At 49.9% G+C, this 14556-nt stretch overlaps 2 protein-coding genes across 2 annotated transcripts in view; one reads left to right on the forward strand and one right to left on the reverse strand.

The window, feature by feature from the left end:
* The window catches only part of zgc:100829 (uncharacterized protein LOC445149 homolog), an 11474-nt gene extending 10601 nt beyond the window's left edge, over positions 1-873 (forward strand). Inside the window, 1 exon segment of the mRNA XM_067228643.1 lies at positions 728-873. Within this exon segment, the coding sequence (XP_067084744.1) occupies positions 728-873 (146 nt within the window).
* Positions 874-2162: 1289 nt separating this feature from the next.
* On the reverse strand, positions 2163-14265 carry LOC136933328 (protein phosphatase 3 catalytic subunit alpha-like). The gene is made up of 2 exons (XM_067228644.1): positions 14064-14265; positions 2163-2368 (listed from the first exon to the last, which is right to left on the reverse strand). Exons 1-2 carry the CDS (start codon positions 14116-14118, stop codon positions 2163-2165), a joined length of 261 nt encoding a protein of 86 aa, XP_067084745.1. The 5' UTR covers positions 14119-14265.
* Between the last annotated feature and the right edge of the window lie 291 nt (positions 14266-14556).

The raw sequence follows: 14556 nt of genomic DNA on the forward strand, positions 1-14556 counted from the left end.
GTTTCCTTTGAATTGCCCATGCAGGCTATAATAAAACCATATTAAGTTTGTCTCACTCTTATCTATTATTGATGTTATCAAATATGCAGGAAGCTGGATGCCTAGTAACTGTCATTGCAGAAATAATAGAACTTGATTGGATGAGTCAATTCGAAGATATATGGTTTCAATGGGTTCCTATTGCACGCTTTGGTACACTGGAAACGTGTTCCTCTCGTCTTTCTCTACTGTTTTTTCCGTATTGAAAATGTTTTATCGCTTAGATGCAGACAGAATCCATTAGAAAATGCATGCTTTTCCCTACGAGGCTTACAGTTACAATTCCCAATTCAGCTTTTGCCAGACGGCCTTAGTGTTGTCATGCTAACATGCCGGCCTTTCATTCTGTGCAGCCTTTGTCATTCGATAACACAATGGAGTTCGACTGTTTACCGCCGCGCAGTGTGTGTGTGTGTTGTGTGAGCTTCTCAATAACAATATGAGAAGTCTCTGGAGTCGAGTATACTACGGAATCTTCGGAAACCTTCCCGGAGTCTATCGACGCACCCGCACGCACCCGGTGTCCACGCGCCCGCCCCGGAAATCGTATGCAAATTTCACACACGCTCTGTGCTTCTCCCGTTAATGCGCTCTCTCTCGCAGCCCTCGCTCTCCCGCTCTCTGCCTCTCTCCGCCTGAACCTCCTCTGTTTCTACGATTGCGTTTCGAAATGCCGTTTTCACATTAGAGGGGCGCGCCCTTTCGAAAATGGCATCTCGGTATCCACTGACGCCGGTCCATTTCAACCACTTGGGCACTGTCAGCCCCCCCGATACCACGCTGTTCTCCTCCGACCGTTTTCTGTTCTGGATGCTCTCGCTGGAACAGTTCTAGTTACTGCTGTCCTGGATGCTCTCGCTGGAACAGTTCTAGTTACTGCTGTCCTGGATGCTCTCGCTGGAACAGTTGTAGTTACTGCTGTTCTGGGTGCTCTAGCCTGGGCAGTCATAGGGTACCAAGCACCATACCGATTGGCTGGCTGGGGGGTCAGCTGATAACGAGGGGAGGTAGCCCACCTAGCTTGGGTCACAGGCACAAAAACAACCAAACCCCTCCACTCCTGTACTTCAAAGCGACCAACATACCAGGCCGCTGGAAGCGTGTGTGCACTAGGACCCAGGGGGTGGCCGGCCCAGAGGAGAGGAGGCCTAACGGGACGACGCTTGACTGCACTCGTGTGGCAACGATACAGGGTCCCACTTGGGTCCCGCTCCCTCGCCCGGACCGAAGAGGTATCGACCATCTGGACCTGGATCAGTCGAACGAGTCACCGTCCGACGCCACTGGTCCTCTCCCATTCACACAGTCATGGAGGAGAGCTACATTTCCAGCGACTTAACTGCCGTAATGTGCCCGGTTGTTGTCCAATCCGAGTCCCCTCGGTGGCGTTCGCTAGCCAAGAGCTGTGCGGATCCCAGCGACGGCCCGGCCTCGTCCCTGAGGAGCCTCCTAACCAGTCGACCACACGCTACGACAGCTCTTTCTCCCCCCCCCCCCCCCCCCCCCCCCCCCCCCCCCCCCCCCCCCCCCCCAAATGAGATCCGATTCATCCGGTTCCCTCGAGGGCCGCAGTCGACGGGAACGCGACGCGACTGATGACACTTCAAAGTGACAGCGGCCCGCTGGTGGGAAATCGGCATGTTTTCGAGAGGCGGTCCTTCCCTGTCTGAAGTCTTCCTCGCTTGAAATCTAGTCAGGTGCTTTGGAGTTTATTTTGGAACGGAAGGTCACCAGTCTTCCCAGTCGCTGTGCTCCTGTCTCTCTCTTTTCATCTGTCAGATGGAAACTATCTCTCTTCGGTTCTCTCTCGCCTTCTCTCTTTGTCCCGCGTCTCATGCAAGCACGCAAACAAAACTTTGTTGGCGCGCAACTTGCTTGCATCTATGCCAATGGGAATCAGAGCCCCTCAGTTTGATGCACAGACGCATATTTGCTTGTTTGACTCTTCTGGGAACACACAAACCAGATAGAATCCTCCCTCAATCCGAAACACCCTTCCGTCTTCCTGATTCGTTTTTCCGTCGCGGACCACGGACGTTCGCCGATTGTCGTCGTGAAACGCAGTTCGACATGAGAGACAACAAAACAAAACACAGACGTCGAAAATGTCCCACTCCCCCCCCTCACCTGTGACGGGTGCTTCGATATCCAGCATGGGTTTTCTCCTGGCGCAGGATGGCGGCGCCCTCGTTGACGATGCGCTGGGCCACCGCCTCCTCCACGCGGCCCTCCTTGGTCAGGTGGGCCTTAAGCAGGTCGACCCGGGGCTTCCCCTCGCAGTCGAACACCTCCTTCATGGTGAGACGGTGACTCAGGGGGAAGGGCACGGCTGGGGGCACAACACAGAACAATGAAGACATGGTCAGACTTCAGCCAAACCGAAAGCCATCCACACGGGGCGGACGAGACACTCGCCGGGCAAAACCATCCCCTAGAACGGGGGGGATCTCAGACTTTTTGGGGGCCAGGGACCCCCTACAGGGCTGAACCTTTTACGAGGACCCCCCCCCCCCCTGATCGTAACACCCATTCAGCATGCCCTTTGTGATCTTAACTGGACACAATATGCTTGTTTTATTTCTGCAAATGGTCCCCATCTGTAGATTATAATATGTGTCACTTTTTAATGATACAGCACCATTTTCCAACGTTATCATTTACGGCAAACTCTTTCGCGGACCCCTTCGCTATGGTTCCCGGACCCCACTTTGAGAACCACTGCCCTAGAACGCTCGACGTCGGAATCGTCCCGGCTCTTGTCTTCAACTGACAAGAGGTCTAATAGCACGGGTGGCGCGGGTGTCATTATGGGCCTTGTTAACATCACCTGCCTTCCGAAAGCCTTGTCGTCCAATGGCGCGGGAGGGATGTACTTATACTGGGGAGTGATATGAACCCATTCAACTAAAAAACTAGGGAGTCAGGTGGCTGAGCGGTTAGGGAATCGGGCTAGTAATCTTTTTGCCAGTTCGATTCCTGTCCGTGTCAAATGACGTTGTGTCCTTGGGCAAGGCACTTCACCCTACTTGCCTCGGGGGAATGTCCCTGTACTTACTGTAAGTCGCTCTGGATAAGAGCGTCTGCTAAATGACTAAATGTAAATGTAAACACACTCCTCACAAACCACAGGCGTCGCGGCGGAGCGAATTGGGCTTGTACGCGAGTCACGACATCACTGTCACAGGTGCCATTTACGTCACACGTCAGTATCACCCCCTTATTTGACCTCTCCGGAGTTTATCTTGGGTCTTTTAACACACATACGTTACTCCCCCTCCTCCTCTCATGAACACTGCGTTGGTTAGCTCCGCCACCGAAAATGCTAGCGATTAGAAGGGCGGTATTTACGCTGACAAGTGAGCTGAATCCGTTTGAACTTGGTGACATAGGTGCGTGCTCGACAGTTGCGCTGTTACTGTGCATTCGACACTGCAAGTGAACCCTGCCATTCTACACATCTGAGGAGAAGATGAAGAGTTTGTTTTCCTCAAGAAAGCCACTGCTAAACAGGAATCATTATGTTTGGGATAATTTCACTGTAAACAGCGAGTGTGAGGTCTGCTGCTTGTCCATGTATCCTCCCAAAACAAAACATGCCCTACTTCAATTATGTATGCTTCCGGAGTATATTATAATTTATTCATGGTTGTAAATTGTCAATGTGTTGTGTGGAATAAAGAGGCCGACTGATCATTTACCAGATAGAATAAACTAGATTAAAAAAACAACCAAGGCTTGTATTTGCAGCTGCCACGGACACCAGTAAGCACGGCAAATCATCACCATTTATTTACGACCACAATGACACAGTACCGCAAGTAATTTACCTCAAATGAATAAACGGCTAATCCTTGTATTGGATCCCTGTTGTGTGATTTGGTGACTGGACATGTGAAGCCAAGAACTCCATGGAACAAAGAGGGAAAGGCAACACAGCCGCTTGATGGGAGCACTCATCTCGGTTGTTACGGCAATGGAAGCCCAGCCGACAGACCTGCTACCTATCCACTCCACCTCCTCCAGCCTCATTCCAGTCCAACCACACATCATTGCTCTGGGAGCAACACAGGTAATTTCGCTGCTCTGGTGCCGATCTCGGTGCATTAGCCGACGAGGAGTCCCACTGGCCACTGCCAACTCAAACCCAAACCAATTCCAGCCTGATCTGTTAATCCTGAGCCTAGATATGTGTGTGGGTTTGCCTCCTTGCCAGAAGGTTCTACTGTTTCAACACATTCTGTGCCGTATGCTACTTTGCCGGCCTGCGGCAGAGAGGTCACATCCACTCACACGACGATGGAGGGCTTTCCCAATCCCAGTGACACGCCGACCAAATCAATCTGTAGAGCTTCATCTGTCCGCCGAATCAATAGGTCGCCGGAAGCTTGTGTGTAAATCAGTTGGGGCTGGTGCAGCCTGATTCAGTCCACAGTATCGTGGGTTACCTCCATCTCACCCACTCACTCATTCACTCACTCACTCACTCACACCCACACTTACTCACTCATTCACTCATTCACTCAACCACGCACACACTCACTCACTGCCTCACACACTCACTCCCTCACACACTCACTCAAAACGCCAACACTGACTCATTCAAAACACCCACACCCAGTCACTCAAAACACCCACACTCACTCACTCAAAACACCCACACTCAGTCACTCACAACACCCACACTCACTCACTCAAAACACCCACACTCACTCACTCAAAACACCCACACTCACTCACTCAAAACACCCACACTCAGTCACTCACAACACCCACACTCAATCAAAACACCCACACTCACTCACTCACTCACTCACTCAAAACACCCACCCACCCACACTCACTCACTCACTCACTCACTCAAAACACCCACACTCACTCCCGCCCTCACACACCCTCCCTCCCTCCCTCCCTCACAAACACACTCTCCCTTCCATAAGCAGCGGCGGCGGCGTGGCCGTGTGCGCTAGGTGGGGACGAGCAGCACCGTGGCGGTGGTGTATGGGGAGCATGGCTGTGGGGAGATGGAGGAGACGAGATCTCAGAGCTGGGGCTCAACGTGATCAACATGCTGCTAAATAATGGATGCTTGACTAGAGGGGGAGGGGGGGGGGGGGAGAGAGAAAAAATCTCCAGTCCCTGCTGCTAGGATAATGAGCCCAGCCTTGGCAGGAGATTTGAAGTGGGGTAAAGACATCCCTTCAATTCAACAGCGTGCGTGTGTTTGCTCGTGCGTGCGTGGTTTCCGTCTGTGGCCGTTTCTTTTAAACGGTCTGTGTCTTGCGTGCGTATCCGACAGTGTGTCTCCAGCTCTTAGCGTGTGCGCCTGCGCCGGCGACGTGTCATTAATCGAGAGAAAAGCGCCTCGACTTGTTGTCAAGGAGCAGGCTGTAACTGTTAGCGCTTCGTTCCTCGGCGTCTTCCCACTCGAAAGCTGGAAGCGCCCGTCCCCTCCTCGCAGGAACGCGACGAGTCAGACGGCACGCGGTGAGGACGAGATGCGACACCGTCCCCTGTGACTCAGCGCCAGTGTCCGGCCCGACGGGCGTCACGGCGACGTTCGCGCGTGACTCGCAAAGTACCCAGGGGGACCATGGGGGCTCGGTATATGGAATTCAAAGTGCAGTGTGCGCGCGGCCGCGCGCGGCGTGCGCCGTATTGATGTGCGCTGTCAAAATAATGATTCGCGGTAACACATTTCAGACCCCTGGGGAATGTTATAGGTAGAGGCGTGTCAGGCATCTAAGGTTTTGGTTGGCAGAGGCACAGAGTGGGGGACTGTATAGACAGAAGCAGAGGGGGGGAGGGAGGGAGAGAGAGAGAGAGAGAGAGAGAGAGAGAGAGAGAGAGAGAGAGAGAGAGAGAGAGAGAGAGAGAGGATGAGAGACACACAGAGAGAGAGACACAGAGAGAGAATGAGAGACACACAGAGAGAGAGACACAGAGAGAGAGAGACAGAGAGAGAGAGATAGAGAGAGAGAGAGAGAGAGAGAAAAAGAAAGAGAGACACACAGAGAGAGACAGAGAGAGAGAGACAGAGAGAGAGAGAGAGAGAGAGAGAGAGAGAGAGAGAGAGAGAAGAGAGAGAGAGAGAGAGAGAAAACAGAGGGGGATGGGGGACAGCTAGATAAAAGATGGGGATGGAAGAAGGGGAAAATGGATTTCCGAGATGAAAGACGTGGACGAGGCTGAAGGGTGATCCAAATGCGCATGAAGACGGAGAGAAAGTCCAGCGATACAAAGACAGAGAGAGAGAGGTAATGAGGGGGAGAGAGAGAAGAGACAGAAAGTAGAACAGAGAGAACAGATAGAAAGTGAACAGAGAAGAGAGAGAGACAGAGACGGAGAAAGAGAGGGATGGGGAGAGACGGAGAGATGGGAGAGAGCGAGATGGGAGACAGCTTACTTCACTGGGCGCCCAGGCAGAGTTGAACCGTGGTGCATGTTGCCGGGCAACAGCAGCTGACTATTGGAGGACAGCCAGTGCATGAGAGGAATATTGCGATTTGCATGGGAGTCTGACAAGGGAAGCAACACCATACACACATTCAGTGTGTTGCCTCCGGTTAAAACGCTCTCATATTCAGGCAGAGAGGGTGCGAAATGGACCAAAATGACAAAGAACGAATCAACCAACCATTAAATATCCCTTACAGTAATACAGACTTTTCAGCTCTTGTTGTAGGCAAGTTTATTGTTTCGAAACTGTCAGTCCTTTTGTATTGTAATGGGCAGTATATTCTGTTATCATACTGTATCGTTACTGACGGTAAATAAAGTATATCCTTCAGGAAGGAAACAGATGGCGGGGCAAAACTGTCGCTTGTCCTCCCCTATTCCCCTATTCCTCCTCCGCCATCATTCAGAGCCCGAGGAGACCAGATGCACTGTATCCAAATATGACCAGTCTTCTTTACACATGCTCAGCCAGCATACAGGTTGGCTCTCATTGTCTGTGCATCTATCCAGCTGTTAGTCAAACGGAGAGATAGATCAGGTGGCCGAGCGGTTAGGGAGTTGCGATATTAATCAGAAGGTTGTTGGTTCGATTCCCGGCCACGCCAAATGACGTTGTGTCCTTGCGCAAGGCACTTTACCCCACTTGCCTCAGGGAGAATGTCCCTGTACTTACTGTAAGTCACTCTGGATAAGAGTGTCTGCTAAATGACTAAAATGTCAAATTTAAATGTAGATGCCCTGATTAGCGGTTTCAGAGTGACAGAGGGAGATAGCGGGTGAGTTGCTTGGCTGAACCAACCGCTGGTGTCCTTTGGCTAAAACTGTCCGGCAGCAATGACAGTGATATACATTCGCTCTGGGCATCCATCGTGCTTGGGTAGCCTCGACAACCTGTCTGACAGTCTGTTTGTCTGTCTGGTTCGTGCCATGTCCCTACAACGTACCTTCGGAACACCGCTCACGTCACCACTGGCAACCGTGACAGGGTCAGGAAACCTGTCAGTCAGTTCTCTGGGTGAGTCGAGGTGTCAAGTGTAGCTGTCACCTGTCGTTCACCTGCAACCTGCCTTCCGGCACTTTCCAGGCCTGCTCTGGTGGAGCCCATTACTGTCCTCACCTGGGGCCGGGAATAACAGGTCATCGACAGGGTCTGGGTCCAGTTTATGTAGACTATGCTGTGATTATAAAATCATTTGCTACTACATTTAGGTCATCTTCACAAAAAATATATTCTTTTGATTAGGCCTGAAATTTTAGAGAAATTGATACAGAACTAAAATGGTGCCACTTGTACTGTGACACATGTCAATTGGTTCGAGTTCGAATGATATCAATTCGTCGAAATTTGCCAGGTGATCAATGTATGTTTTTTCATGAGTATGTATGATACTAGGGTCCTCTTCGCTGTACATGGTAGAGTCATAATCAGCCACTGACACTCTTCGCGTCAGTCTGGTTGTTTTTACTTACTGTCAGCGGCAGCGTCTTGGGAGCTTTTGGTGCAAGAGCAGCGCGTTTTCCTTTGAGACGGAGTCCTCTGAGGCTGGCACTGGAGACAACATGCTTAACACGGAGTTCACGTCAGTTGGCTTCACCAACAGTCTAATGACGATGCACGTAATGCTGTTGGCTGTATACTTACAGCAAAACTGTACGACTTGCGCTAGTTGTAGGCGTGCGGTGTTATCCACCGACAGGAGAATTCAACAATTCACTCTCGCTAACGTAGAAGCTATCGCTAGCAGATGTTTGACTGCAGCTGTTAATGTTCTGCCTCAAAGCCACCCAAACAACAACAAATAATATAGGCCTACTTGAAGTATACGGAAATACAAACACATTTTTACATACAGTATATCGATATTGTCAATAAGTATGTGAATGTACAAAATCTGTGCACTTTAAGTAGGTAACGCTACACTTAGTAGGAAAAAGAACAACGAACATGTATTGAGCTCTCATTCAATACAGTCACATTCAATTTCAAGTCTACTCTTTCCCTGCTAGGGCAGGGTCGTTCTGTTCCACAAAGAGTCTACGAAAAGATGTGGGAAACAAAAGTATATTGAGTCATACAATGCTTTTGAGAGAGAAACTGCATGCAACCAAAGCTGTGCGGCATGAAAGTGATCTTTCTGCCAAATAATAAAAGACCACAGAGACTCAGAATAACTAGGGGGGCACAATGTTGCATGCCACTGTTACCAAAAGGTTTTTTACTGATTACTATTCGCCTGCGCAGTGTGTCCGTGTGTGTGTAGCTTTCACATAGTTGCACAGTCACTACTGTGGCCACATTCATTTGTGTTTGTTACAAGTGTGAGTTAATAGTTAATAAGCCCCTTGTGAGATGATTGTAAACCTGAATATGCATTAAGAAAACTCCATAAGTGTTAATCATATTAGTAAGGGATGGGGTTAGGGCTTGGGTTAGTGTTATCATAAGATGAGATAAGAGTTCATGTAATATGGCCCTTATCAACATTAATATGTGTTAATAAGGCTTACTAACGTACTAAGGCTTTACCTGGTCTAAAGTGTGATCATGGTCTTGTATGATATTCATTTTGTTTGTCTCAAACGTTTTAAGATCGGGTCACAGACCATAGCTATTTGGACCCGATGTTTCTCTCAGGCAAGGCATGAATGTGCGAGCCCTAAAGTGTGTTCGTCCTCCCCAGAAACGGGCCGTGTGGCAGCTTGCGGCCCTGGAACCAGCCCATGCATGAAAAGCCAATATGCTGAAGTTCGGAAGAGAGCGAGAGCCAGGGAGGAAGTATCGGCGTGTTTGCTGGTAGGTGAACAGGGCCGAGCCAGGACTGGAAAGAGCGGCATTCAGCCATCGTGACCCGTAAAAACCACAAGCTAAACTCAGCCTGAACAGGAATTGGGCTCAGTCGTCGCCCCCGAGGGAAACGGAAGCTGTGGGTTTTGACGAAGGGACCAAACTCTATGATACGGCCTTCCAACGGCTCCAACTGTGTCTCCTGACTGACTCGGCGGGTCCACGCTTTGAGATTGTAGCTACTGGTATAAACCTTTGTGTTTTAACCCCCACGTGTCTAAATGCTGCTGGCCATAACCCAGATCTAATCCCAAGCCCCAGGCCCTGTGGGTGTTTGTGTCGGTGTGCGTGCGTGTGTGGGTGTGTGTGTGTGTGGGTGTGTGAAGGGCCCGTCTCTATACTCCAGAATCTGCCATTCGGTTGTGTAACGTGCAAGCGTGTTATCATGTATATCCAGTGACTCTTCTCTCTTGTCCTGCCCTCGGCATCTTCACATGTTCACTACCCTTACTCCTTCACAATCCCTCTCACGGAGCCTCTCCACCCTTACAATCCGTCAGCATTCTCCATTCTGGATCTGGCCCCTACCTCTATTGTGGAATCCCATCTTGAATTCTTAATTCCATTCCTTTCTCCTTCTTTTTGCACCCATACTCGCTCTCTCTCTCTCTCTTTCTCCCTCCCCCTCCTCTACAATGTCTGCCCCCGAGACCCCATCACCCCCTCCCCTCTCATCACCAGACCTTGGGGAAGTTTCATTATGTAACAGGCCTGTGTGCAGTAAAACACTGCTGCAAACCCATGCTTAAATAATTCACCCACACTGCTAAATAAAGCCTGTGAGTACATATCATGCATGCAGATACCCAGTGCCCTGCTCGCCCCCTCTCTCTCTCTCTCTTTCTCTCTCTCTCTCTCTCTGAGGGGTTATCACAGCATCAACATCAACAACCATCCTACCCCCCACCTCCACCTCCACCCCCCCCCCCCACTCCCACGCACACACCCACATCTCCGGGGGGCTGGGCTCCACCAATGAGCAACTGTGACACTGATGTCACTACAACATATATATATATATATACACACACACACACAAACACAGGCATATGCATGATAAACAATGGACATAAGACAACAGGGCCAAGCGAAACACACCAACCAGCTCGTGGAAAAAAATGGCACGTATCCATGACTGAAATCTTCCATTAGGAGCAAGCAGACCATAATAGTCCTGTTTCAGCAGGTTCATAATCTAGTTCACAACACCCCAAAGATCCCAGCGTCCCAAATCTGAACCTAAACATTAATCCCATGCTGAAAGTAGTCCCCTCCCCCCCCCCCAAAAAGAAAAACACAAACACAGTCTAAAAACAGCCGGTGGTTGTTGGGTGTGTCACACCGAGCACAGTGAACGGCTGATGTAAGTAGGTCTCCATCGATCACCCTCTGACACAGGGCTTATAGCTCGGCAAACAGCGCCAGAGGAGAATGCTGTTCAGCGCCGCGCAGGGGATGGGCGATTCCTCCGAAGGAAATCTAATATGCCGTTTTTTTGGGGGCTTCTCTCGAACCCATTACGGCCCGGCGAAGCCCCTGTGTGCTGACCGACTGCCTAAATCCAGCGGTGGTATTTACAGACGGGTCTGCGGCCACACGACGGTTTTGTCCTGAGGAGAAGTTACATTGGTGAGGGTATCTGCTCCTAGACCAAAAAAAAAAGAACAAAAAAAAGAGGGCGTTCGATGCGCTGGAAACGGCGGGGAGATGGAGCGAGCACCCACCGTCACTAACACAGATAATGTCCTAGAAGCACACTTAGGAATGTAGGACACTCTGTGGCTTGGCTGTGGTGGGGAGGGGGGGGGGGGGGTTCCCCAGAGAGGTCTAGACAGGAGGAAGAGGCCAAGTGGGCAGGCTCGGCCTCATCTCCTGGACTGAAGCCTTCGCGTGCCCTCCAGTCAAAGAGATCCAACCCGGACAGCATGACTGACATCGATATCACCCCCCCCTAACCGCCCACCCCCACCCCAGATTACTGTCTCTGAACAGGTTGATGCAGCAACTAACCCACGGGGCAGGAGCGGGAATGGCCAGCAGGACCGAACCAGGCGTCTGTCCTCCTCTGGGTCTGTGTTTGCCGTCACGCGCTGGGGAGAAACAGCTCTGCGGCCCCGTCCGGGGGGGCCAGAAACCCCTCCTCTCACGCATCTTCTCACGTGTCTGGATCACGTCGATAGAGGGCCTTGAAATCAGTGCCGTGTCCCGTTCCGAGTCCGTTCGAGTTTTAGAGTCGTCGGGAGAGCGACAACGGAAATGGCTGATTAACAAGTCGACGTCATGAGAGAAAAGCTAAGTGTGACATAAGGATGATTCACTTTGGGGGCACTGCTGAGGCGGACTGTGGGGGAAATCGGTTTAACGGAGACAAGACTTCCATTTCCGCTTGCAACTTCACAGGAAATTTGACGCGTGGTTATTTATTCATGTGTCTTTGTGCACAATGCAATTCCTAAATTATACATAGAGTCCAGCTATATTTAATTCCTGCTTCCTTGGAAGATTGATAGGGGGGGAAAGGTTTAGGAACACTGCTGGCAGTCAGGAAGAGCTTTTCTCTGGCGATGAGGTCGACCCTGTCAACACTTTCATGACATGATGACAGATTGACTCTAAGGAACAGGGGCGTCGTGGCAAGCAAGAATATTGGACGCGTGTCCCAACGACAACATTTGAATCCATTGTGGAAAGCCACGCTGAAATGTAATCTTAGTACACTCTGCGCGAGGAACCATCTCTCATGTTGACTGCACAGCAACGGTTCCCATCCAACTTTCACCTTCTTCAAACGAACAAGCCATCCTTCCCCGTCTCTGGGGAGTCAGGTGGCTGAGTGGTGAGGGAATCGGGCTAGTAATCCGAAGGTTGCCAGTTCGATTCCCGGTCATGCAAACTGACGTTGTGTCCTTGGGCAAGGCACTTCACCCTACTTGCCTCGGGGGGAATGTCCCTGTACTTACTGTAAGTCGCTCTGGATAAGAGCGTCTGCTAAATGACTAAATGTAAATGTCTCCATAACGACCGTGAAAAACCCGGCTCAGACGCGAAAGGCCTAACAAGGGAACGTTACCTGTGGTAACCCGATTACAAAGGAACCACTGTCATTAAGCGTGAGATGGGCTCATAAGCACCGTCCGCCGGTCTTCCTTCTCACCGCTAGACCTGTTGATGGATTCTTCGTCAAGGCATAGTGGCACGAAGTCACCGCAGTACTGAATCGTTTCTCGGTAGCCCTGACACAGCAGGAATGTGCCGGCGCAGACGGTGCAGGGATGACACGGCGCCATAAGCAGGAAGGCATGAATGTGTTTGTGTGTTGTCATGGCGCCTTGAGAGCTCTGTTTCGGCCAGTGCTGTCCGGACACGAGTCAAGGGATTAACATAGGCACACTCACCTGTTGCACTGCTCGTCATTTCTTATGTTGAATCTGTGTACGCAAAGTCGCAAACCTGATCTGGTCCCTCTGGCCTGTCACTCGGAAGTAAATGCTCATTTATGGGAGTAGTCACACGGTATTAAACAATTATTGTGAGAGAAAAAAAAAGTGATTGTGACATTAAGGATTAGAGAACCCCCTCATTCCACAAATTGAAAATGGTTGGTTTTGCCATTTTGGGTTAACTCTTTCCTAATGAATGTAATGAACAAAATGCACATTTTAGGCCATATTTAGGCTGCTATATTACAGCCTTGGCTTGAAAAGATCGACTAAACCTCTGTGTCACTCAAAAGACTCTCAGGATGCTTTGGGACAAGTCTCACCAACAAATGTAATCCGCTGATGTTATGTGTCAACAGCAGGTCGGAGCAAGAATGGCACTAGAAAAAACTATATTCTTACACACTTAAAAGGCTGAGGGTACCTCGTTATAAAGTACCAATGGCTGTTCAATGTAGAATTCAACATGTGCGACTGCCAAGACAGCGATTTATCCCTATAGCTCTATTTAGTCTAATGTACTGGTTGACATGATTACGCGTGCGTTTAGCCACAACCTGATACGGGCTTTACAGTTGAACGTTACGATCGATATTGGAAATAGATTTTGTTCAATTTAATAGTGTTCATAGGCCCCGCTCCTACATATAATCTGAAGATAATAAACGTATAAGCATGCGTCATATCTTAATCAGACGCCACAAAGGAATGTTGGTGAATGTATCCATTCTTAAATTTAACTGAAAGTAAAAACCAATGACTCAACCAATATAGACTTAAAACCTACTCACCAACAGTCAAAACTGCCACATCAATTGCCAACGTAGATCGCTTCCACCCCCCTCCCCCATTATGAAGATACACGTATTCACCAAGCGCCCTCTATCTCGGTGCCAACGAAATCCTGCTGCATCACTGCTTCAACCGCAAAGACCAACACGGCAACTATGCTTTATGTACCGCCTGCTGCCTATCCAAGATGAAATTCAATCAAACGGTCACGAAGCAAAATCTTAGATTTGAACATGGCTGAGAAAAGAATTTCCCCATACCCCATTCTGGACCACCACACTACCTTTCACTGTTTATCAACATCACAGCATCATTGCAAAATACAATTATTTATATATTTCTAATAACCCACATCACAAACATCCACATGAGAAGACATACGCAATACAACCCAACCGATAGGCCTTATTCGCAATCGCAATTGGTACAATAGGTTCAACATTAGTCGCACATCCACAGCCTTGTAATAAAACCAAATAGGATTAACTCACATTTTACTACCCGGTCGGTGGCGTTTAAGACCATGTCAACGTTAGACATCTTCATGGGCAGTGACTGTCTCGAGGCAAACGCGTTTGTATCCCTTCTTGCAGAAGTGACTCTTTATTCTCGACGTGTTTTCGCGGTTGCGAGATGCGGTTGGTGCAGTGGCATCACTTGGATGCGTCCCTGTATCACTGCCTGAGCTGGGGATGACTGCTATACCCTGTATGGGTGGATGCTGCTGTGCTGTGCTAAGCTGTCGTGTGGGGGAGGATGGAGAGCACGGAATGGGAGGGGGCGGAGAGAAAAAGAGAGAGAGAGAGTGTGAGAGAGAGAGAGAGAGAGAGAGAGAGAGAGAGAGAGAGAGAGAGAGAGAGAGAGAGAGAGAGAGAGAGAGAGAGAGAGAGAGAGAGAGAGAGAGAGAGAGAGAGAGAGAGAGAGAGAATCTTCTCAGGAGATCCTCACTGCGCGCTGCACCACCCCGACATGGCGATGAAGGGA

Source organism: Osmerus mordax, chromosome 25 (genome assembly GCF_038355195.1).
Source record: "Osmerus mordax isolate fOsmMor3 chromosome 25, fOsmMor3.pri, whole genome shotgun sequence".
Taxonomy (NCBI): domain Eukaryota; kingdom Metazoa; phylum Chordata; class Actinopteri; order Osmeriformes; family Osmeridae; genus Osmerus; species Osmerus mordax.